The sequence below is a fragment of the Protopterus annectens genome, chromosome 10.part0 (assembly GCF_019279795.1).
Source record: "Protopterus annectens isolate FY-2018-M chromosome 10.part0, PAN1.0, whole genome shotgun sequence".
NCBI lineage: Eukaryota > Metazoa > Chordata > Ceratodontiformes > Protopteridae > Protopterus > Protopterus annectens.
This window is the reverse complement of record NC_056744.1, coordinates 1,678,614,860-1,678,638,604: the sequence shown is the minus strand read 5'-3', so window position 1 is coordinate 1,678,638,604 and position 23,745 is coordinate 1,678,614,860. Positions and strand designations below refer to the sequence as shown.

The following is a 23,745-nucleotide window of genomic DNA, read 5'->3' as shown; positions in this document are numbered from 1 at the left end:
GGAGAGAAAAAGGTCAGGATGAGAGTCACTAAAAATGAAAATTCCGAACCATGTAACTATTCCCAGGGTAAGTAAACACTTGCCCAACACCACAGTAAAACACAATGCACTATCTAAAACCCACTTAGGTGGAGAGCCTATGCTCCCCAAAACCCCCGATATGCCAGGCTGTGCCTCCAACCCCCCCAACTATATATACCAAGTCTGGGATTGCACTACAGTGGGGAAAAGGGCATGACTCCCCATGTTGGGCAATTGTTTACTTGCCCTGGGAATACTTACACAGTTTGACATTTTCATTTTCCCGCTTCTCGTCTCAGCCTTTTCGTCTCCGGTGTTTCAGATTTTCAATTTATACACACACACACACACACACACACACACACACACACACAAATATTTTTTGTAGTTTTGTGATAATGTATAAATTATGTACTGGCATGCACGTTCCTAAGCCTCAATAAACAAATACAAAAATACAAATACAGATTCTTAAGCTTATGTGCCGTTAGTTATTCTAATTGTGAAACAAGAAGGAGTAAAAGCAAAAATGAAAATCACGCTTACTGTTAGTACAGTAGCAGACGTCTGCTGCCTAAGCTCCAAGTAACTGTCATGTGTGTTAGTGGTCTTAACATCTTCTTCAACAGATTTAAACTTTTCTACTGTCTTTTTCAGAGTCTTTTCTTCTGTTACTTTACTCTTGATTTCCAAGTTACCATCAACCACTATCACAGGGAAGAAAACAGTGTCATATTTAATACTTTGAAGGCTTTCTTCAGTTTCTTTCAGAATGTTTGGTTCTTCTTGCTTAACGTGCTGGATGAATTTCTGTTCCCTGTGTTGGAGAAGCTGATGCAATTTTGTACATTCTTCTCTATTATATAATTCCGAACTAATCGTGTCTTCCTAGAAAATAATGGATACAGAAAGAGTTACACTGAACAGTTCTACATTACAGTTTCAGCTGAATGCATGCATTTTTTCTAACATAACAGAATAACCAGTTACCAGCCCATTGACACACAACAGAAGCCTCTGTCTCGGGAATACTGGTGACCTTGGCCTGGGAACAAGACTAAGCCCACCAGTGTGGCTGACAGGGAAGAACAACAACTGTCCTGAGGTGCTCTCCTCTACAGAGAAGTTAGAGATGCAGACTTATTTCAAAGATGACTCCCAAAAGTAGAGCACTAGTCACTGCAGAGTGATGCCTGCATATTTACATAAATGAAGATGAGAAGGGATAAAGCCATTGTCAAGAAAAGAGAATGCAGGTGTCTGATGGGCTGATATTTCAGGATGACTAGTTAAAACATCTTGTGGGCCAATACAGTGCACACTGAATAAATTGTTTCCCAGGACACTTATGATGGTTATGCTGTACAACATACCCGCTTCCTGGCAGAAATGTTAAACCACAAAATGGCACTAGTCCTAACAATGGGAAGACCAGTGACTTTGAGAGAAGAGAAGCTGGTATAACGTTGATGACTGGGCTTTGACCTAAGTCACAGTGGCAGTGGATGGCTTCATCTGCAAAATCAAGATCTCCTGTAGAACACAATATAGTTTTAAAAAGAATTATGTTGGGCTTGTGAATCCAAGGTCCACTTCTACAATATGAAACACCTGTATATCTAGCAATAAAATATCTGTTGCCATTATTCAGAATGATCTATAAGGATTTCAGATCTAACAGTAATTAAAAATTCTGTACTGGGTAACTGTGTGGTCCATGTTTGAAGTCTTTGAGAAGTCATGTAGAATGACTCACATAGGTTTAGATAGTGGCTCCTGGGAGTGATCACATGATGTAGAATAGTTTCTATGACTCTGGGGGGGTTAAGAGAATACATCTGGGTTCAGAATTATTCATGCCAGACAATATACAGTGGAGATAAGAAAGAAAGTATCTCTTATATACTAGCCTATTTGATCAAGAATCAGGTTTGCAATGCATAATCAATGCAGTGCATCTAAGTATAACACTACACATGTCCTGTTTTTATATTTTGAACTTGCTTTTGGAGTTTCTTTAGATTCTGGCTCTTAACATAACTGTTTTATTTTGTACTTTTCCTGTAATGCTAAACTTATGGCACTGATTATCCTAAGAACCTGATTAATATATACATTGGGGTTAGGGGTTGACATAAGGGTTAAGGTGTTTACCTCATAAACACAGGGTACAAGGTTTGATTCTCACTTCAGGAGGAAATTGGCTAGGTTTAAAATGGCCTCCAATGGCAGCTAGCCAAGTACTTGCCTACGAACCTCTTGAACATATAGCTATACCTATAGATGGATAGGTAAATTGATGTAGACAAAGAGATTGACATATATACACATACATACATATATATGATGCAGGGCAACTTTTTTAGGTCCATGTGGATGGTGAATAGTGGAGAGATAAGAGAAAAGCAGAGAGAGAAAAACAGAATGGCTCTTACATATCTATGGTGTTGAATAACATATCTCTAATAGGATATTGTCCATCTAGGTCCCTGGTTTGGAAAAACAGCTGTGATACAAAATGAGTTATGGGTCTGCAGGGTCAGGAAATAATTGATGCAAATAATATTTGTTGAGTTAGGTTATGCTCATACAAAATTTAAAATGGCTCACATATGTCAATGGACGTGTGTCTAGGTCTGTAACATGAATGGCTTTTCTGTACCTATGGTATGGGAACACACCTGTGATACAGAGTGTTCATGTGAGTCTGCAAGGCTGAAGAATCTTCTAGACCTGAACCTCGGCTGAGCAAAAAATCAAACCAATCGAATCTTGAAGCCTACACAAAGATGCAGGGAACCAACAAAATTTTATTGTTATATAAAAACTTTAGCACCTTCGGCTCCTAAGACGAGAACTTCTTCAAACCAATCCTAGGAATCCTAAATCTCCTAGAGTTGTAAGACCGAGAAATATGCATGTGTCTCAAAATAGCTCACATGGTTCTGTGGGTCTTGGCTATATAAATCTAAGAAACAGACTGCCTCATGTAGGCCTGTGGGTTTAAAGTACATAAGTTTGTCAGCCTATGTTACTGTGGAAACTTGTGTGTTACAGAATGTATCATGTGAATTGGTAAGTTAGTTTTGGGGAGTGTATCTGTGATACTAAATACTAATACAGGTCTGCAGGATTTGATTATTTACATCTGTGACACAAAATCACTCATAGATTCATAGATTCATAGATTAGTACTAAGCTAACTGCCCTTGCGAGCCATTTTAAGCCTAGCCAATTTTCCCCTTGTGAGACTCAAACCCTGCACCATGTGTTTGTAAGGCAAACACCTTAACCATTAGGCCACCCTCCCAACAAAGTGGGTCTATTGGCTTTTTGTTGGTCTGTGGGACTAGAGAGCAGATTTATGGTCCAAAAATCCTTGTGTATTTCTATGACTTCTGGAACAGACTTATAATACAGAATGGCTTGTGTAGGTCTATGGGCCAAGAAAAGCATATATAATGAAGAGCACCCTATGTAGATCAACCAGTATAGAAAATGCATCTATGAGACATGTGGCTCAACCAGTAAAGAAATACATCTATGATACAGACTGGCTTTGGGAGTGAGTACAGAGGATTAAGGCTATGAGCTTTTAACAATCTGCTTCATGTAGTAGAAGGTTCGATTCCCTTAGCCTTCATTTATTTACCTATGAATCTTATGTGGGCCTGTAGGTTTGCAGAAGGCACTGCTCTGATGTAGAATGTCTTGTATGAAGCTATGCAGTTTGAAAAACAGATCTGTATTATATAACGGGTTGGCCTACCTCCTAAAGAAGAGGACTGAATTCCACTCAGAAGGCAAAGTACAATATATCTCACCAACAAGTTTACTAGGTGCACTACAGCACATGTAGTCTCCCATTTAAAAAAAATATATAGTAAGGATTATTTATTTATTGAAATTTGATTACTGGGAATGTCTGACTGGATAGAACCCCACTTTCAGTGGAGGTCCGGGGAGAACAGCTTCCGAATGCTTTTTCATTATTCACTGCCCATCAGCAGACATGCCATAAAGTTAGTTTTCAAATAGCATGAGATATTTAAAAAGGCCCAGTACATGCCTTACGCATTTCTAACTGAGTCTTAGTAATTAGGGCATTTGGACTTAATCGTTCAACTCACTTACTGGTCTCTCCATGCTTTACTTTTCCTTCTGGTTTTGCACGCATTTTAAATCTTTCACTTTGAATTCTGGAGCTATTAAAGATGTTTTCATCTTGTCCTGTGGATTAAGAAAATGGTACATAAAAGGAAAATAGGATTAAATCTCATAAATAAATAACAATACTTTGTCTACAAAAGTACTATAATGACTTTACGTAGAAGGAATGCAAATAAAAAATAGTAACTACAACTGTCATCAAGTGGGAAATACATACAAACACAGCTGTGTCCTTTAAGGCACAGCTGATGTAGGGACAGGTAGACTAAATGCTATATATGTTTAACTTTAAGTGCAGGATAAAAAGATCCCTAACTCACATTTAAAGGACAACAGATGTATAAAATGTCATGAACAGAAACAGTTTCTGTCATGCACCTATAATGAAAAAGTATACAAAAAAACACAGAAACATAGCTACAAATGTAGTAACCCTATGGAATGCAGTCCTATCTAGGCAGTGGGCAAGGAATCTACATCCAAATGTAATGGAATAATCCACAGATTCTAAAACCCCAAATCCTTCTTCCACCATTTCTCTAAGGCATATGGCTGATGTATGCAATCATTTTTCCAACATTTTTTCTAATCTATGGCTACAAAAAGAGAGACATTTCAAGCAAACACAACACTTTTTTTAAAAAAAAATGGCTTCCTTACGTCACACAGACTGCCCCTACACCAGAAAACAAATTGCATCTGATAGCTGTTGTTTAAGTATAAAATAGATTCCATTATTGCATTTTGTATAAAGTTTAATTTTCAATATATTTGCTTTGTGTGGTTCTGAAAAATCAGTATACATGAATACTTAATTGTTCCAGCACACATTTCTCAGCTATAACTGCTTTTGTGTTACCACAAGATCCTTAAAATGTAAAAGTCTGTAAGCTAATATATAACCAGATGTATCAAGTTTAGATAACACTGGAATGTGGCAGTTTAGCATAAATTATACTATTTCCAGACTACAGGAGCCTAATATTTTAATGTATAACTAAATGTAATTTTCCATTCTTTCTGCATGAGTGGAAGTGTCAAAGGTTAATGTTTTTTTTTTTTCTAATTAAATGCATAAGAAATGAACTGTATTTTTTTCCAAAAAAAAGTACTAGAAAAAGAGCTTTACTACAGTCCAGTCACCAGGCAGACTTGCAGCCCAGCAATCTCTTGACAGAATAGAAGTCCTGCCTAGCCAAGCATACCAGTAAAATTAACTGCTTGAATAGGCAATGAGGCCGAAGCCTTATAATATCCTACTGCAGTCCAGTTTCTATTACATAGCTTTAGGTTTATGTTGTCTGACAGCATAAATAAATAATAAAAAAGAAAATATTTTAAACTATATTAAAAAGAAGTAAAAAAACATAAAACTGCCACCAAAGCTTTAGAACTCACTTGTCCTACACAAAACAGCTCCAGAATAAAAAGCCTGGTGTTTTGCTTTACATAAAAAAGAAGTAACTCAAAGTAAGTTATTAATAGCATCAGTTCTATCAGCATCTCCATGACATATACCATGGTTGCCTGAAAGCTGTTTTTTACACTTAACTTCAGTGATGTATTACACATTTCTGTCATTCCATACTCCCCTTGTCTACTTCTGGTTATGAGGTGAAGCAGAAAACACCAGAACATAGTAGCTCAGTGTAGCTCAGAGATGGAAACACAACTCAGAAATTAATTAAAGAAAATAATTGCGCTCCATAAACCAGGCACACTGATTACTGGTTAAAAAATTCTAGGATTTTTAAAAAAATGTTTTATTTAGGATGGAGGATGAAGCAGGCAGAGAAGCAAATCTCCAAAACCAGAATGATAAATGAGGCTCACATGCCAGTCAAAACTGAATAGAGAGGCATCTGCCTTGTCTTCAACATATTTTGGTAGTTTTACTCTATAAAACAGAGCAAGCAAGGGGGAAGCAGAAAGATGTCTCTGCTCGACAGTGGCACAGGAAAATAACTTTCTTGGGTGGTGTAAGCCATGGAACCTTGCTGGCTAGCCTTACGAAGGCCCTTGGGCTGATAGCCTAGTACCTACCTATGAACCTATGTAACAAAAAAGAGAGGTCAGATCATAAACTCACTGCTAGCATTACCTCTCAACCTCTTAGTGCAAGAAATCTGGAAAAAGCCTACAATAACGGGGTACAAATACCCAAAAATAGGGACAAATTTTAAATACTGCAGTTATAAACTTAAAAGATTGTTAGAATAACATGGTTTTTGTTAACATGCATTTTCTGAAGGATATGAAGTCCAATACTCAAATGTATGCCATTATTTAGTTACTATAATCCTCAGTGATTTGCCAGAAACCTGCAAACTTCATGAGGAACAGACCAAAATATGAAGAAAAATCTGGACATTCTGTGAAAATCGGGACAGTTGAGAGACGATGCAAAAAACAACTGCTGCTATACACACATGCAACATAAAACCCAAGGGAAACATGATAGTGCAGCCCAAACCACAATGCCTTTGGTGCTAGAAAGATGAGAAGGTTGTCACTTCTTTCCACAGAACAGGTAGTTGAATTAGTGCTGCAGTTTTGACTTTGCAGTATAACCTTGGGCTGGTGCTACATTTCTGAGGGGGCATCTTACAGATTGTAAAATAAGTAAAGACCCTACCTACTTGACTTAATTGCAGTCTGCATAAAAATCAAAAATCACCTCACACTTATCAGAAATTCTTTACACATTTAAAATATTACACATATCCATGATTGCACGCATTTGCAGTCTTAACTACCTGCTATCACTCTACTCTTTCACTATAATCAAAATTTTATTCACTTGATAACATCCTTAACTTCTCAATTCTTATTATACAAAATATCTTCATTTATACCCTTTTACATGCACCTTAACATGCTAAACAGAATAGCATCAATATTCTCAACCTCAGGTTTGTTCTCTCTGCCTTCATTTATACATCCTTTCCATACATTTTATATACTTTCTGCAGTTTTATTATCAATATCTTCAACATTAACAGACATAAGAAATAATTTCATTCCCCCTTGTTTGTTTAAATCTTTTCTACATTCTATTTACAGGTTTTTAATTTTCTTTAAAGATCTACCATGGATTTATCCACTTAAACTCTCTCATTTTACTTTTATACCATTGTTTTTTGTTCTCATGTCATGTATTCCACATATCTAATTTCCACAGCAGTCATTTTCTTGTATTCTGATGCATACTTTTCCTTGTGATGAAATGAGATACTGCCAGCCCAGCTAGCTGGAATTTTTTAAACGATTATATGTCATTGGTGAATATCTTAATGATTTATATAAGATGCTTATGTTACCAATTTATTTTATTTATTTTATTTTATTTTACATTTGTTGACTGGGCTAGTATAGCTGGATACATGTCCATTTTCAGTAGAGGCCCGGGGAGTTAAGCTCCAGAGTTTAAGATGAATTTACATTAAAGAAATAACATGACAGTGAAGAGTACAAAGAGTAAAAAGAGTACAAACAAAAAAATAAAAAGCATTATAACTACAGACATAGTTATAAAGTTAACAATATTGTGCCAAGGATAATGTTACAAGTGACATTTTGAAAAAATACTACCAAAATGTACAATTGTGTGTTTTTTTTTTTTTTTTTTGAAGTAGTAGGAAGGGGAAATATGACAGTGGATGTAAATAAGAGGTAGGTTATAAGATGAAGGTTTTAGTCAGGTGGCAAGAGCTAGTGTTAGTCAGGATTAGTACAGGGGCACAGCCATTGTGATTTGAGGTGGAGTTTAATTCTCTTTTCGAAGAGAGATTTTGAGGGAATAGTGGAAAGTTCAGAGGGAAGCAGGTTCCAGTGTTTTCCAACAGTGTTGGAAAAGAGGGAATCACCAGCTTTGTTGTTTGCTTTGTCAATATTTACAAGAAGTTTGTGTGCGGATCTTAGAGATTTTAGGTTATGGTAGGGGTAGATAAGGGTAGATAGTATAGGTGTTTTGTCAGGTTGATACAGTATTTGATGGGCTATGGTTAATTGATTGATTTTAAGTTGCTGCTGAAATTCAAGCCAGCCTAGTTGCTTTAGATTAGTACAATGGTGGGTTCTGAAAGGGTTACCTGTAGCAAATCTGTATTAGAACTGTATGTCATGTGAATATCAAACTGCTTGTACAGAAGCATGTGTTGAAAAGGTATTTTCAGAGTGCTGTTTAAATGTAATCACAGTGTGCCCTACTGGAAGAGAACAGAAATGTACATGCATTACTGTAATTGTTTAAAAGTATATATTTTAACAGTGGAAACAGGTCTACAGGAGGTTAACTTCAGAAAAATAGCTAAAATTAAATTATTTTTTATCTAGGCCATAAAAGATGGTATTTTTCAGTTTTCAATGCAGCAAGAGACACAATGTCTATACTAGGAAACGTTCTGTATAGTCTTTAGGTGAATTAATTATTAGTCTTGAAAGCATGAAGGAATGCAATTGTTTTATGACTTATAGGTGGTGCATCACTTAAAACATGTTCAAAACAGCCTATTACTGTGTAGATACAATCTCCTGTGTTGCCATGCACTCAGGAACTCACTTTACATCGATACAATAGGCAGTTCCTGTTGTTTCTGTAACTAGTTTCAGGAACTCCCACTGCTAGTAATTCCCTACTCTTTGAGTCAATTTTTCCAACTCTTGTCTTCATGCCAGTAACGGTGCAAATGACCAGCTACCTGCTATTTGTTTTTTTTTCCTTCTGTTTTCTTTGTAATATTGTATAAAGCATGCCTCATCCTTATTTTTAAATGTAAAATATGTAAAAACATGGTGATTCTAATTAAGTTGTTGTACAGTTTTTGTATAAAAAATAATATCTTTATAATCAATGTTAAATATTCTACATAAGCCTTGTAGAGCTATTTTTTTGGCTATTTCTGTATAAGAATTGGAGCTTTTCTCCCCAGGCCTCCGCTGTAAATGGACACATGTCCAGTCAGATTATCCCAGTTATCAAATGTAACATAAATAAATAAATAAAAATAAATTATAGCATCTGCCAGAGATCTGAGGAGAAGCCCTTGTCTGTATACTTTTACTGGTAGATGCTAAATACTGCCAGCTTCATCAATGGTCGTTTGGCCTGGGAACTAGCAGTCAGATGACAAGAAATTATGTAATTTTGCAAGCTAACCCAGAAGTAATATTTTAGATATTAATTTGAGAAGTCTCTTAGTGAGACAGGGCATTCTGCATTCCATCTTGGGCCTGACAACAACTAGAAGATGCACTCACCAAATCTGCCTTGCTCTATTAGAAAGGTCTTAGGTTATAGTAATTCTCTTAGATACAGTCAGGAATATAGTAAAGCTTAGTTTAGATATTTTTGTATTTATTTGAGACTGTCCTGCAATGTTGTTTTAAATATTTGCTGTGGTTTTGAACTTTGATCTCATCATGAATATATATCTAGTATTGTCTTGTTCTTTTATTATTTGTTATTAAATATATTTAATTTAATTTCATTTTAATTTCATTGTGGTTGATCTGTGAAGAGATATTTAAGTTTTGACAGTACTTACATATTTGGTAACACTGTGTGGACCACTCCGAGTAGCCTTGCTCTTGGTCAAACTATCATTTGTATTAATATTAATATTACACAATAAGACTGGACACCCTTTGTTAAGAGCCTTAAAATAGCTGATAAGGAATTGACTGGTGGCAGTGGTAACTACCTCATAGTCTGGGCAGAAGGGGCCATAGCTGCACAGCTAGTAAACCTGTGCCAGCCTTTCCCAGGTGTGTGTGTCTGTGTGTGTGTGTGTGTGTGTGTGTGTGTGTGTGTGTGTGTGTGTGTGTGTGTGTGTGTGTGTGTGTATCAAACCTCAAAGAGTGTATGTCAGCTACCGGGCAGGAACATGAAGCACTGGTTGGACAGAGAGGTTGCTGGAGGTCTTAGTTTGATCACTCAACTAAGATCTCAACTTTATAGCTGTGCCAATGGGGAGTCTTGTTGGGGATCTGGAGAAAGAGTGAGAAACCAGCCACAGACTGACCGTGGTCTCTGTGTGCTCTTAAGGGAAATTGCACTTGATGCAGAGAGCTGCATCTGGAAATACTGTGTGTGTACTTGTCATCCTCCCAGTGTACATTCCTCCACTATTGCTAGTGGTGAGGATTGAGGCTCCTTGATTACTGGCCCAGTGGTGGGGTGTCATATTCCTCTTATTCTGCTTTATATCTTTCCTAAATTAATATTTACTTAAAAGCAAGTTGCATTATCAATGTTTTTTATGAAACCTTATTTTATTTAAGACCCAGACTAAATAGAATGACACCAAATTAACCAATGGATTTCACAACCTAAAACTCCCTTTGCTTTGTCATTACAAATCAACTGCCTATTTAACAAGATTCAGTCTTAATATATCACCATAAAATTCACTATCAGTAATTCTTTTTCATTTTATTAAGATAACATACATAATTCCTCCAACATATACTGTTCTACTTACTAGAATTAAATTTGTTAAATGGGCTATCTTTTGAAATGTTAAACTTTCTCTACAAAGCTGTTAAATCTTTCCCTTCTATCAAAATCTCTCTCCATTGTCATTTTATAACTTCTTGCCAGATTTTATTCCTATTACCTACACTTTTGTTTGTGATAAATAAGCACTTCCTGATTTCATATTTTCACCTAAGCTTTTAAACTATCTTTACTTATTGTATCTCTACACTTCCTAACTGTAGTTCAACATATTTTATTACCTTTCTAACCCATAACCCAATAATTATTTAATAATTAATTTTAAATCAGCATAAAATATAACCAGTGGAAAACTTGGTTCCAAAATATGTCACCTAACTGCTTATATTTTTTATTTCAGTTTTCAATTACTCCATTTATTGCCAACATAAAGACCATAGTGCTCACTGGCATCCCTGTCAGACCCTATTTTCTACCTTAATTCTTATCTCAAACCATTGATTAATCAAAACCTTTTTCCGTAACCTTTCATAACCTCACTTCCACACATTTATTACATTCTCTCCTACACCATAAGTTTACATTATTTTATGGGTGCATTCTTGGAAGACACTCTCAGAAGCTTTTATCCACATTGCAGAAAAGCAATTTACCATCTTTATGGCTCCCTTATTATATTACATATCTCTTCTTTTGATGTAATTAGCATTTCTTTTAGTTACTTAACAGCAGTACCAAAACAGTAATCGCCCATTAAATCTCCAATTATATTAACAAATCTCTTTTGCAATGTTTTCACTGATATTTATGTATTACTGTAATGTTAATTATAACCTTTGTTTGCCTTTTATCTCCCTTCTTACATACAAAATGTATTCCATATACAAATTTGTTCCTTTATTCCATGTTCTGTCTATTCATTTAGAACATGTACAAAACATTACTTTTCTTTTACTTCTGTGCATTTATACAGGAGAAATACCAAATACCACCTAGCACCTACTCTTGGTGAAGTATCGTCGCTTACTTCTTTCACTACGTCATCTAGTCCTGATATTTCTTTCCTGCAGATCTTCTCTTTTTATCAAATCAAGTTTCTTAAGTTCCAACCTTTATATTTTCTTTCAGTATACAGAGTTATTTATTCCAATTATCTGATCTTATCTATGCATTACTTCCCTTCTGTGATTTTCCATTTCTTTCATTTTACAACCATAATATTTAATCACCCCCCCCCCCAAAAAAAGAGTAATGCCCTCTCTTCCCCTTTCAGAATAAAAGTCTCTGCCAACTGAAAAAAAGTCTCTCATATTTTCTTTGAGTTTATATATTTCCCCTCTCTTTCCATATACAATCTAAACACAATATTTCACATATTTTTCATTATTTCCTCAATCCACTGTTTTTCTACTGCCATGAATACTTCTATATTTTTCATAAATGCTCTCTACCATTTCATCCATGCCTCACAAAAGCACCTTCATTTTAACAGACTTGTTTTCTGTCTTCTTTCCTTTCCACTGCAATATTCAATTTATTTATTTATAAATAAATAAATTTCATTACAATATTCAGTTTACATATTATATTACCCTTTATATAACATTTTTTCAGTCTCAGTGACTGTTCTAGTTTTTGACTTGTTTTTCTCCTATGTACTTTTTCCTCACTGGATCTCTTCCCCTCTCATCCATTGTAACATCTTTGAAACCTTCTTCATAATATCCTCTGACTCTAATACTCAAGCCTATTTTTGTTTTAACTTTGATTATGTATGTGCCTTGTATAAATTTTTTAATCAATGTTTCATTATGTTTATATAGGCAATTTTCCTTGATGTTTTTTGTGAAACATTCAAAAGTACAGTTCTGTAAGATTTTACCATAACAGTAAATGTCCTACTTCTCGCTGTTGCAATACTATTTCCAAGTGGGATATCCTATTGAGGACAGCTGAATGTCCAGCCAGCATACCAAAGCCTCATTTCTTTCCAGGTGGCTTATGTCTATGTCCAAGTTGTAAGGCACATATGTGACATTTGAGCACCTAATCTTCAGAACTGAATTGCCCCAGGAAAACCAGAGCAATCAAAGAAGAAAGGTAGACCATGTGCATCCAGGAAAGTAAAGGAAGAAAGATGGAAGAAGAGATTCCTCAACCAGAAGAAAAGGGGTATAAAAGAAAATAGGGGAAAAGATGTGAGGGGCAGACTACTCCAACAGTGAAAAGTAGGACATCTACTCTTATGGTAAGATCTTACACAACTGTACTATGTCCTACCTTAGCATTGCTGCAATATTCTTTACAAATGGTTGAGTACAAAAACTAATGGAAAGATGGCAAAGAAATGCATTATAATGCCATATGGGAAATCATTCACCTAAGCTAATTAGTCTGTTGATAAAACATCCCTAAGAGTTGACCCAATAGTTAGGGTTCTGGAAACATATGCAGAAAGTAATCTGGCCTTAACATGTAGCCAGGATAGTAAAAAAAATCATTCTGTTGCTCAAATTATAAACAAGGACATGGCATCCAGGTCCAAAGAAGTTATAGTACCTCTCTAATCTACCCTTACCAGACCCATCATTGAGTACAGTGCCCCCTTTGACATATATTGAACCAGCCACTTGCAACAGTTGGAATGACCTTAAAGGTCCTCACCATGAGAATCCAGAATATGAACACTTGTCCTACACAGATCACCTTAAACTCCTATCTCTGTACTCAGTCTCCTACAAGTTACTGAGAGGCAATCAATACCTAGCATATAAAGCACCCTTACATCCAGCTCTGATGGATCTCTTGCACATCTGCAAAACAAATAGCATCAGAAACACTAGATCCAAGGACCTGAAATTTGCCTATAACATAAACATGCTGGAGAAACCAATACATGTTTCAAAGTATCCCGCACTATGAATAAGCTACCCATCTATGTGAAGCAAAGTTCATCCCTGACCCTATTAAAAAATCTTTGATCACTGGATGGGAAAATCACAAATTCTCCCCTGGTTTTCCCCCCATTTCTCTGATGGTCAGAGTTCTACAGTAAGTAAAATAATCCCCAACTAACAGTCCCTCAACATAAACCTTAGCTACCTCTTTACTAACATCCCCCTCCTCCCGTTTGGCATCCAAGGAACTCAGGGACAAAACTGGGTTGGGCTTGTATAGACCCTGGTAATCATTTCCTAGTATAAAACTATGAATCTGGCTGAGGGGCAGAGAAGATCAAATGTCAAATGGAAGTAGATCTGTCAGGAAAAGCAGGCTTTTGAGTCTTAGGACCCTGTGAAGAACTATTAGGAAAAATCCTCCTGAAAGACCTCTTACCCCCCTAGAACTCTGTCTTGGCTACTTTTGAATGAGCGAAGGTTTAGAAGGACAATTCCTCTGGAACTGGGGGTCAGTAGAAATAAAAATCTTAGTCGCATCCTGCATAACTTTCTCCTTGTCTTGAAAGGTCTTAAACAGCTCAACTGGAGCAAATACAAAAAGATTCTGGATATCTAAAGGAGAATCCTAAAAGCTTTGACTTCATATCATCAGTTAGAGCCTGTAGGCATAACCAAGAATACATATATGAAACAACCACCTCTTCAGTCAAAATATAAAAATACAAACTGCAAGCTCCAATAAGGCAAAGCAAATACTTTTTTCCACCACTTTATTTGATACCTTGGCCTTTCACCTTCATGGAATAATTACATTCCAGTGCTCCTTTCCTTTATACCCCCATTCAATAAAGTTAATTACAATACAATTAAGCTTGATAAGCCACAATTTAAAGAAATAGTACATCAATCTTTCCAAGTAATTTTTTCCATATAATAAATACATCAATATTTACAAAGTCAGGTTGCTGTCAATGTTCATCCCCCTAGGTTGTAAAGATCTAAAGTTTTTAATCATTCTACACCCTAGTTTATCTAATTCTTCTTTAAAACTTCCCCCATCTCTCAAAAATGGGTGAGCCAAAACACTATAAAACAGGCCTACATTACTACCCCCATGCATGGACAAAAAATGTTCAGCTACTGGACTAAAGACACTGTTATTTCTAACATCCCTTAGATGTCCCAGGATTGTTAACCTCACCTTCTTCTTAGTTTGCCCACTGTACCATTTTACCTTGTCACATCCACAACCTATTATATAAACAATACCTTGAGAATTACATGTATATATCTTTCCCTAGCCTTAGACTTCCTCCCATTAATCTCTACCCCATCTAGATTTCTGACCCTACTACATAAACTGCAGTCACCACATGACCACATTCCTTTTCTCTCTATGCTTTTTGTTGTTAGTTCCCCATCCCCACTTAATATTTCCTTTAAATTTGCATATCTACCATACGAGAAAGTTATATGTTTAGGGAAAAGAGTCCTCCTTTATTACATACCAGAAATTCCTTATTATTTTTCCAGTCTCTGGCTAAATGGTGAGAATTTTGTAACAAAATACAGGCTTTCCTGCTCTTGCCCTCCCTGAGAATTATCTCTATCAATGCTAAGGTCTTCCCTAACAATCCAATTTTCTCTTTCTATTTCCTTTCTTTCACCTAACATTATTTTCTTAGCATTAATTATGATGTTTTCCGGGTACCCCCTACATCTTAGTCTCTCCATTGTCTCCTCTAAAACTTCCTTATTAAATTTCTCCTCTGAAATATTCCAAAACACCCGTTTCATCTCACCTAAACGTAAGGTCTTAATTAAGTATGGGGAATGCATACTTTTTACATGCAAGAAATTAACTGCAGTGACTTGTCTATATGATCTAAATTGTATGTGGTAAAAATCTTCCACATATAATTCCACATCTGGATAGGTAATCTTTTTAGAAATCATTTTATGCACAAATCTTAAACCATGACTTGTCTTATTTAATCTACCATAACTTCACCAAATTTCTCCTGCTTACCCTTCCAAATAAATATCATCAATAAATCTACTAAAAATATCATATTATCAATAAAATATTAATTCTAATATACAAATTCTCCCATGTATACTATAGCATATGAGAGTGCAAATGCCACCCCCATTGCTGTACCCTTTTTCTGCAAGAAAAACTTTTTTCCCATTTAAAATAATTGTGTGTCAAGCAAAATTCCAACAAAAGTAAAAGGAAAGAGGAACGAGATCCTTCTCCCATAACTTTCCCCAAGGCTTCCAGTCCTCTCCTTGCCTCAATGTTTGTATATAAAGAGCTTATATCCACTGTGACCCAAAAATAATCTTTTTGCCACTTGACCTTATTAACTTTTTCATATAATTCTCTAGTGTTCTTTATATGTGATGGTACTCTCTTTAAATATTTTTTTCAAATGGAAATCCAAAAACGTCCCCACATTTTCCATATATGAGCCTATCACTGAGATGATGGGCCTACCAGGTGGGAAACACAGGTTTTTATGAATCTTTGGCAATGCACAGAATTAGATGTTGGGATATTAGAAATAAGAGTGTCTTTAGTCCAGTAGCTGAACATTTTTTGTCCATGCATGGGGGTAGTAATGTAGGCCTGTTTTATAGTGTTTTGGCTTGCCCATTTATGAGAGATGGGGGAAGTTTAAAAGAAGAATTAGATAAACTAGAGTGTAGAATGATTAAAAACTTTAGATCTTTACAACCTAGGGGGATGAACATTGACAGCAACCTGACTTTGTAAATATTGATGTATTTATTATATGGAAAAATTACTTGGAAAGAATGATGTACTATTTCTTTAAATTGTGGCTTATCAAGCTTAATTGTATTGTAATTAACTTTATTGAATGGGGATATAAAGGAAAGGAGCACTGGAATGTAATTATTCTTTGAAGGCGAAATAAAGTGGTGGAACAAAAGTATTTGCTTTGCCTTATTGACGCTTGCAGTTTGTATTTTTATAACCAAGAATACAGTCTCATCACAGACCTTGAAACAACTGCCCTGCAAGAGGCATCAGCAGCATCATAACTGTACTTAATAGAGTGATGAGCCACCTGGGAAGCAGTACTTAACAGAGAACCTGGCAGTGCTTAAAAGAGAAAAGGCAGAAGACTTTGCCTCAGACTCAGGAAATCAGTGAGAAGATCCCCAAGCGGAGAAAGAAGGGAGAGCACATACCTGATCACATGAGTCTAATAGTCAATGGTCCTGAAAGCCAAAGTGGAAAAAGTATACACTTTCTTCCCATACTGGTTTAGTGCAAATCTTGATCTAATAGCTGCAGCCTTCTCCCACTGCCTTAGGGCAGTGGCTGCGATGGGAACTTATTTTAAATATAGTGGCTGCTATAACCCTTGGTCACAAGACTTACATAGCAGTTTATACATTCTGAAGGAGCCTTGTTATGTAAAACCAGAACACAAGTGCAATCATCTTAACTGTCTATGAATTGTCTTTACTTAACAACCATTCTTAACAGATTGTTCTATTTCTGCCCCCAACCTGACAGTGATTGTGTAGTTGTTGTTAACACTATGCCTCTCCCTAGATAAATGTAAAAGATGTTCCACTGCAATCCAGACCTCATCCTTTTCGTAGATGGCTCCTGTGTTCAAAAAGAAAACAATGAACTTGAAGCAGCCTTTTCAATCTGCGCACAGAACAATTAGGCATGTACAACCGCTAAGGATAAACCATAAACTATTTATTCTGACTCTAGACATGCCTATCTTGGTGTTGTACATGATTTTGATACCCTTTGGAACAAAACAGGTTACTTAAGCTCAGCAGGGACAGTGCTATTTTTGTAATGAATTATGAAAAGCGCTATTATTACCAAGACAAATAGCTGTAGTAAAATCTGCTGCACATAAAAACAGTCATTCCTTTGTCACTAAGAGTAACACTTTAGCTGATATGGTGTCAAGACAAGCTGCATTGTCTACCCTGCTCAGGCTGCACTTAAGCAGCAACTGAATGAAAATAACAACTTTTCCTTACAGGAATTACTGTCTTTTTGAAGACCGGACAGAGGAATCTGAAGAAAAAGAAGTGAATAAGCAATGGCTGTAGTCATTCTCTGGACTTTTTATGTTGCCATTCGGACGGTCGACTAGTAACCCCACTACATTTTCTAAATCAGTTGGCTAAATCCTATCACTTGGAAAAAATGCATTAGTAAAACAGATATCTACTGTTTGATATACATCTCATCTGTCAGAAGTAGTTCAATATTTTCAAAAAACAACGAAAGACCACCAAGATAAAGGAATGGCACTTAAACAAAAAACAGTATCCAAATAAACAAAGTGCCAGGCCACCAAGGCTGTAGGTTATTAAATTTATTCACCTTAAAAATAAAAATGGGTAAGCACTTTCACAATACAACAGATTGCTTCATCAGACAGTCACATTAAAGAGAAGAACCATTTACATAGCAAAAGCACTGTGACATCATTTCCTGTTGCCAACAGCAATAAAAATTTATATCATATAGTAGCAGTATACTTACTAAACACCAACGACTAAATGAGGTGGTTTCCCTAAAGCCTATGTTGAAGGGACATCCACTGCCACATTAAAATGTGTGTACATATATCTTTTATATGAATGTTTTAAAGTGGTGTTTTGTATCGTGAAAACGCTTACCTGTTTTTATTTTAAAGCTGAATAAATGTAATAACCTACAGCCTTGGTCTCCTGGCACTTTGTTTAGTTCAATATTTTGTAAATACATTATACTCTTACAAATTACGTTAAGTATCTAAAACAATACATATGCCTGTTCAGTTAATACAAAATCCCTGGGGACCTTTCTGTGCCCTTCACTGGGACTTTAACTTACCCAATTGCAAAAATGTTGCTTTGTTTTAGTAATAGTTGAACTTTTTCTGGATAGGTAGAAGCTTACCATGTGTAAACAATGAAGCAGGCAGAGTAGGAAAGAAACTGCTAGAATTGGTTAATTCCTAGGTTTGGTGTTCCCTGTTGCACTCAGTCAGATCAGGGAACTCATTTTACTAGTTTGTGAAGAACATTTATATTCATACTATCAGCTAAGCAGCTTTTAAGGGATTGTTTCAGTTGGAACACAACCTTGACCGGCAGAACTGTGTTGGAATTACTGGTGCTCTTACTGCAGGGCTTGGTGGGTCCTTCTCCGGTGTTTTCATTTGTGGCTCTGTTTTTTCTATTTACTGGTATTGAAGGATGGCGGAGGACCAATCGGATCCTGGGTTTGAGAGCACACCTCTCCTGCTACAGCAGGAACTGGATGATGCGCCAGTAACTAGGCGCGAGTTCAATCAGGTACTTTCACTTTTAACTCAGTTAAATCAGTCGTTGTTAACCATGAATGGAGTTAGCGGCTCCATTCCTTGTAATCAGCAGCAAACAGTGGAAGTTTCCAACCGACGTGAGCGGCAGAAGGAGCCGAAGGGCGCATCTGCAGCGAAGGATAAGGGAGCTTCAAGCAAGTCAGTGGGGTCGCTACGTACAGGCAGTTGTGCGGATTTAGATGAGCAAGACCCGAACAAGAACAACGGTGGATTTCATTTTAAAGCATGGGCTGAGCAAGAGCCGCAATTAAAAGCAGGTACTGTGGACATTAATTTTGAGCATTTGGATAGTAAATTTGATGTGTTCAAGACTAAGCTTTATGCTTATAGAAACACTCAAATGGAAATCAATTATTTAAAAGAATGCATCAGAGTTGAAAGAATCCCCAAAGGTTTGCGTTGTTATTGATTTCCAAACAACGCGCATAAGGGTTCTGAACTTTATGAAAGACTTGTGGAACTTTTCAATAAAACGGGTCTAGAGATGCTACAAATGATGATTGATTATTATAAATGTAAATCCAATTGTATTTTAAATGAGCTTACTAAATTAGATGAGTTGATTACTGACGAAAAGTTTATAGGTTACAAGAAAAAATATGATGATACTTTTGCTGAAGTTGACATGTATTGTTTCAAGGTATTGGACAGAAATGCTAAAAAGTTAGATAGGGACCTTAATGAATATAGACAAGGCATGGCATATCCTACACCTTTTAAAGGAAGAGGAGTTGATGTAGAACACCATGAACGCAATGATTCTAGTAAATTTAACAGCAACTTTAATAGTAATTTTAATAACAATTTCAACATGCCTAATAATTTTATTCAGGATGAAGAAATGGTTACACATGACCCTCCCAGAAGGAGTGAGCGTTTGGCAAGGAGGGAAGGGTTTAATCAGCAACAGGGTTTTCAGGTTCCCCAGGGCAGACCGGGGGGAACTACGAGTTACCATCAGCAGCGGGCATGGGGGAGGGGGCGCAAGTAAGTGGTGCGCATAATGCTATTCTGGCTACCCCTAGCTCCATAATAGAAGAAGAAATACATGGTTGTAAAATTTTTAACAAGGACAATTTTTACATTTACAATTACACTGATTTACCCATTTCTGATCATCATTTTGATTTATTTACCAAAGGTTTGCAGTTTGTTCCTAGTAAGCACAGTTACCTTCCCAATCTGTTGATAGAGCTTAAAAGTTTTATCAGAAACCTTAATTTAACTTTATTTTTCAAAAATCAGTTGTACACAGATACCCCTTTGGTGAGAAGTAGCACGTTCAATCCACCTACCCACCCTTCGTTAAAGATATTTGAGGAAATGGTGGAAAGGACTTGGAGGGAAAGTTTTAGGGGCAATAAGGGTCAAGCGTCTACTAACTTCCCGCGTATTTTCGAGGACATCATGCAGGACATCAAGAAAAAGCGCATAAGAGTAATGAAACCAGACAAGGGAGGGGGGATTGTACTAATGTTTCAACATGATTATGAGAATTACTTGCAAAATTTGGTGCAAAATGATGAAATCTACGAACCAGTATCTCAAAATGAACTGAATATTTCGGTTGAAAAAATAAAATATGGTTTATATGACCATTTGATGCAGGGTTGCATAGATGAAAAATTATACAACTACTTATTAGTACCTAAACCTAGAACCCCCACCTTATTTGGAATACCTAAGGTGCATAAAGGCTTAGACCCACTAAAATTCCGGCCCATAGTTGCAGGAGCAGGCAGTACAACAGAACCATTAAGTATATTTATAGATCAGCATTTAAAGGAATATACATCTTCTTTACCATATGTCTGCAGGGATTCATGGGAATTTTTAAGTAATATACCCACCAACTTGGACAATTCCAATTTTTTGATGGTGACGGTGGATATAGTTGAACTTTTCCCAAGTATTCCCCACAATCAGGGCATGGAATGGTTTTCACAGATGATCGCCACTGAAACCAAACTAAGCAGCAGTACTATCAATTTAATTATTGAATTTATGGATATAGTACTAAATAATAATTTTTTGTTCTGCAACGGGGAATTTTTCAAACAGAAAAGTGGAGTAGCAATGGGTGCACCGTGTGCTACGGCTTATGCGAATATAGTACTACACAAATGGCAGGTGGATTATATACACTCAACAAGTTGGAACAAATATATTAAGCACTATAGGAGGTTTCTGGATGACATTTGTATTTTTGGGGGGGGGGTTCTGAAAACCAGTTAAACGAATTTATGCAACATTTAAATAATTCCACTGACTTTCTTTCATTCACATTTGAAGTAAGCAACACAGAGTTACATTATTTAGATATTAAATTATGCAAGAACCCTACAGGAACGGGATTAATATCCCGTATTTTTCGCAAACCTACTTATTCTAACAGCTTCTTGCATTTTGAGAGTGGGCACCCTTTAAAACAAAAAACAGGTATTATCAAGGGGCAGCTCATCAGGGCATCAAGAATATGTAGCACCAACCTGGAGTTCACACAAGAAATTGATTTTTTTTAAAAGTTATTTTTAGATAGAGGTTACCCTGAGCAGTTATTTCAATCTATCAAAGAAGAAATAATACTAAAAAGGGACCATGAGTACCCCCCACTACTAGGTACACGGGCTGAAATTCGTAAAAGGGACGTGGCAGGGAGTACAAATTTCACAAAAAATTTTTTGTATACTTTCACTGAGGATTCGTCGATGATAGAGAGAACTATAAGGAACCTTTGGCCATTGGTAACCATGCAGGAAGAAATTTCAGGTTTTGTCCCCACAAAAATAGGGTTTGTTAAAAAAACTAACATCAATCTTAAAGGTTTATTTGAGAGAAATTTAACAACTGAGTTAAATTCAAGCAATGGTAGTACTATTGGACACAATGGAACATTTCAATGTGGAAAATGTAATCAATGTCAGTACATTCTACAAGGGGCTCAAGTGCATATTAGGGCAAGAAATACAACTTTATATGCCAAAGGGCATTTTACATGTAACACCGCAGGTGTGGTTTACATTGGCCTATGTCAAGCTTGTCCGGCATTTTATGTCGGCAAAACTGACAGGGCTCTTAAACGCAGAATATACGAACACCAATACGATATCAACAAAGGTAAAGATACTAACGCCTTTTTAGGCACTCGTTAACTTGCCCACAAATGGCCATAAAGTTTTTTGTCATTGATAAAATACAGCAGGATCAAAGGGGGGGGGGATTGGGAAACTCTATTGGCCATTAGGGAACTTATTTGGCAGTTGCAGTTAAACGCAACAAGGCATCCTGGTCTAAATGAGGGTAAAAGTTTGGCACCAGTATTGAAAAAGAAAAGGAGTACATTTTGATGCCCGAGAATCGCTTCAAAGTGCATATTTACTTTATTTTCATTTTTATTTTTATTTTCATATGGCATATTTTTTGTCAAAGGTTTTCAAATAGTTTTTTAGGATTTTAACACATGCATAATAAAAACACAAACAATATATGGTGTTCTGGACACAGGGTCCGTAAGAGCTGAAATATCTAATTTGTGTATGTCTAACCAGTAAGCTTTCAAATATTGTTTTTATATTTATGGTTAATCACATGTCAAGCTTAGTGGAAAATATGTCATTCAGCAAACATTAGTTAATTATTTTACCTTTTTAGGTATATTTAAATTGTCAGTAACATTTTTATATATTTTTTAATTCAAGTTTTATGTATTTGATATTTTTAGAACATGTTACGATTAGTTGGTTTCTGAAAAGTATTAACAGCAGTCAAGTGAGTTTTTAAGAGCACATTTTTTCACAATGGATTTCATGGGGTTAAATGTTTTAACTTGTAATAGATTAATTACATTATAATAGCAGAGATGCATTAATTGAACATCCAATTGAGGCAATGTGCTTTCTGTATAAAGGCTTGTCCCTTTTTTAATTCATTTACACTTGAGAAAGCCTGGTAAGACCAGGCGAAAGCGCTCGTGACTGAATTTGGTTTTGTTTTGTTTGTCGTTGGAATAAACTGTTTTTTTACATTGGATTTTGTGAAGAACATTTATATTCATACTATCAGCTAAGCAGCTTTTAAGGGATTGTTTCAGTTGGAACACAACCTTGGCCGGCAGAACTGTGTTGGAATTACTGGTGCTCTTACTGCAGGGCTTGGTGGGTCCTTCTCCGGTGTTTTCACTCATTTTACTAGACAGGTAATACAACAGCTTTGTAATGTTTTAGGAACTGAATTGAATTTTCATTGTCTTTACAGACCCCAAGGCTAAGGAACAGTAGGAAGAGCTAATCAAACAATAAAGCTTAGACTAGCCAGTGTGTATGAAGAAACAGGTCTCTTGAGTAAGAAAATAAGAAATGAAAAGAAAGAAACTGGTCTTAAATTGCCAGAAGCATTGCATTGAGTTTGGTTTAGCATTAGAAGTGCAATTAGTGCCACTAGAAAATTGTCCCTGCATGAAATTCTCATGGGAAGAGCCATGAGAAAGCCTGTCACACCCCTCCCAATGAATTTAGCATTACAGTACACTGACGAGGCAAAGCATTCTTACTGTAAATCCCTTTGTTCTTATTTACAGAAATATGATAGTGCTGTCCTGCATGCAGCCCAGCGACTATGACAGACAGACCGACATGACCTGTGTCTGGGAGACCGGGTATACATCAAAGTCTATAGAAGAAGAAACTCCCTTAGTCCCAGATTGAAAGCAGCTCATAAATGCTACTGCCATCCATTGTGAAGGACTCCCCACCTGTATCCATGTGTTCTAGGCTCAAATAATTCAACCTTGTGATGATAAGATAAGAGACCACGTGAACCA

The 23,745-nt window shown here is 36.3% G+C and overlaps 1 protein-coding gene across 1 annotated transcript in view; it reads right to left on the bottom strand.

Annotated features, from left to right (window-relative positions):
* LOC122813892 (gastrula zinc finger protein XlCGF26.1-like) overlaps positions 1 to 23,745 on the bottom strand; it is a 211,253-nt gene that overhangs the window by 170,226 nt on the left and 17,282 nt on the right. Inside the window, exons 2-3 of the mRNA XM_044086435.1 lie at positions 4,156 to 4,251; positions 568 to 909 (exon numbers count right to left, since the gene is read on the bottom strand). Of these exons, the coding sequence (XP_043942370.1) occupies positions 568 to 909; positions 4,156 to 4,167 (354 nt within the window). The 5' untranslated portion in view covers positions 4,168 to 4,251. The remainder of the gene's footprint in view (positions 1 to 567; positions 910 to 4,155; positions 4,252 to 23,745) is intronic.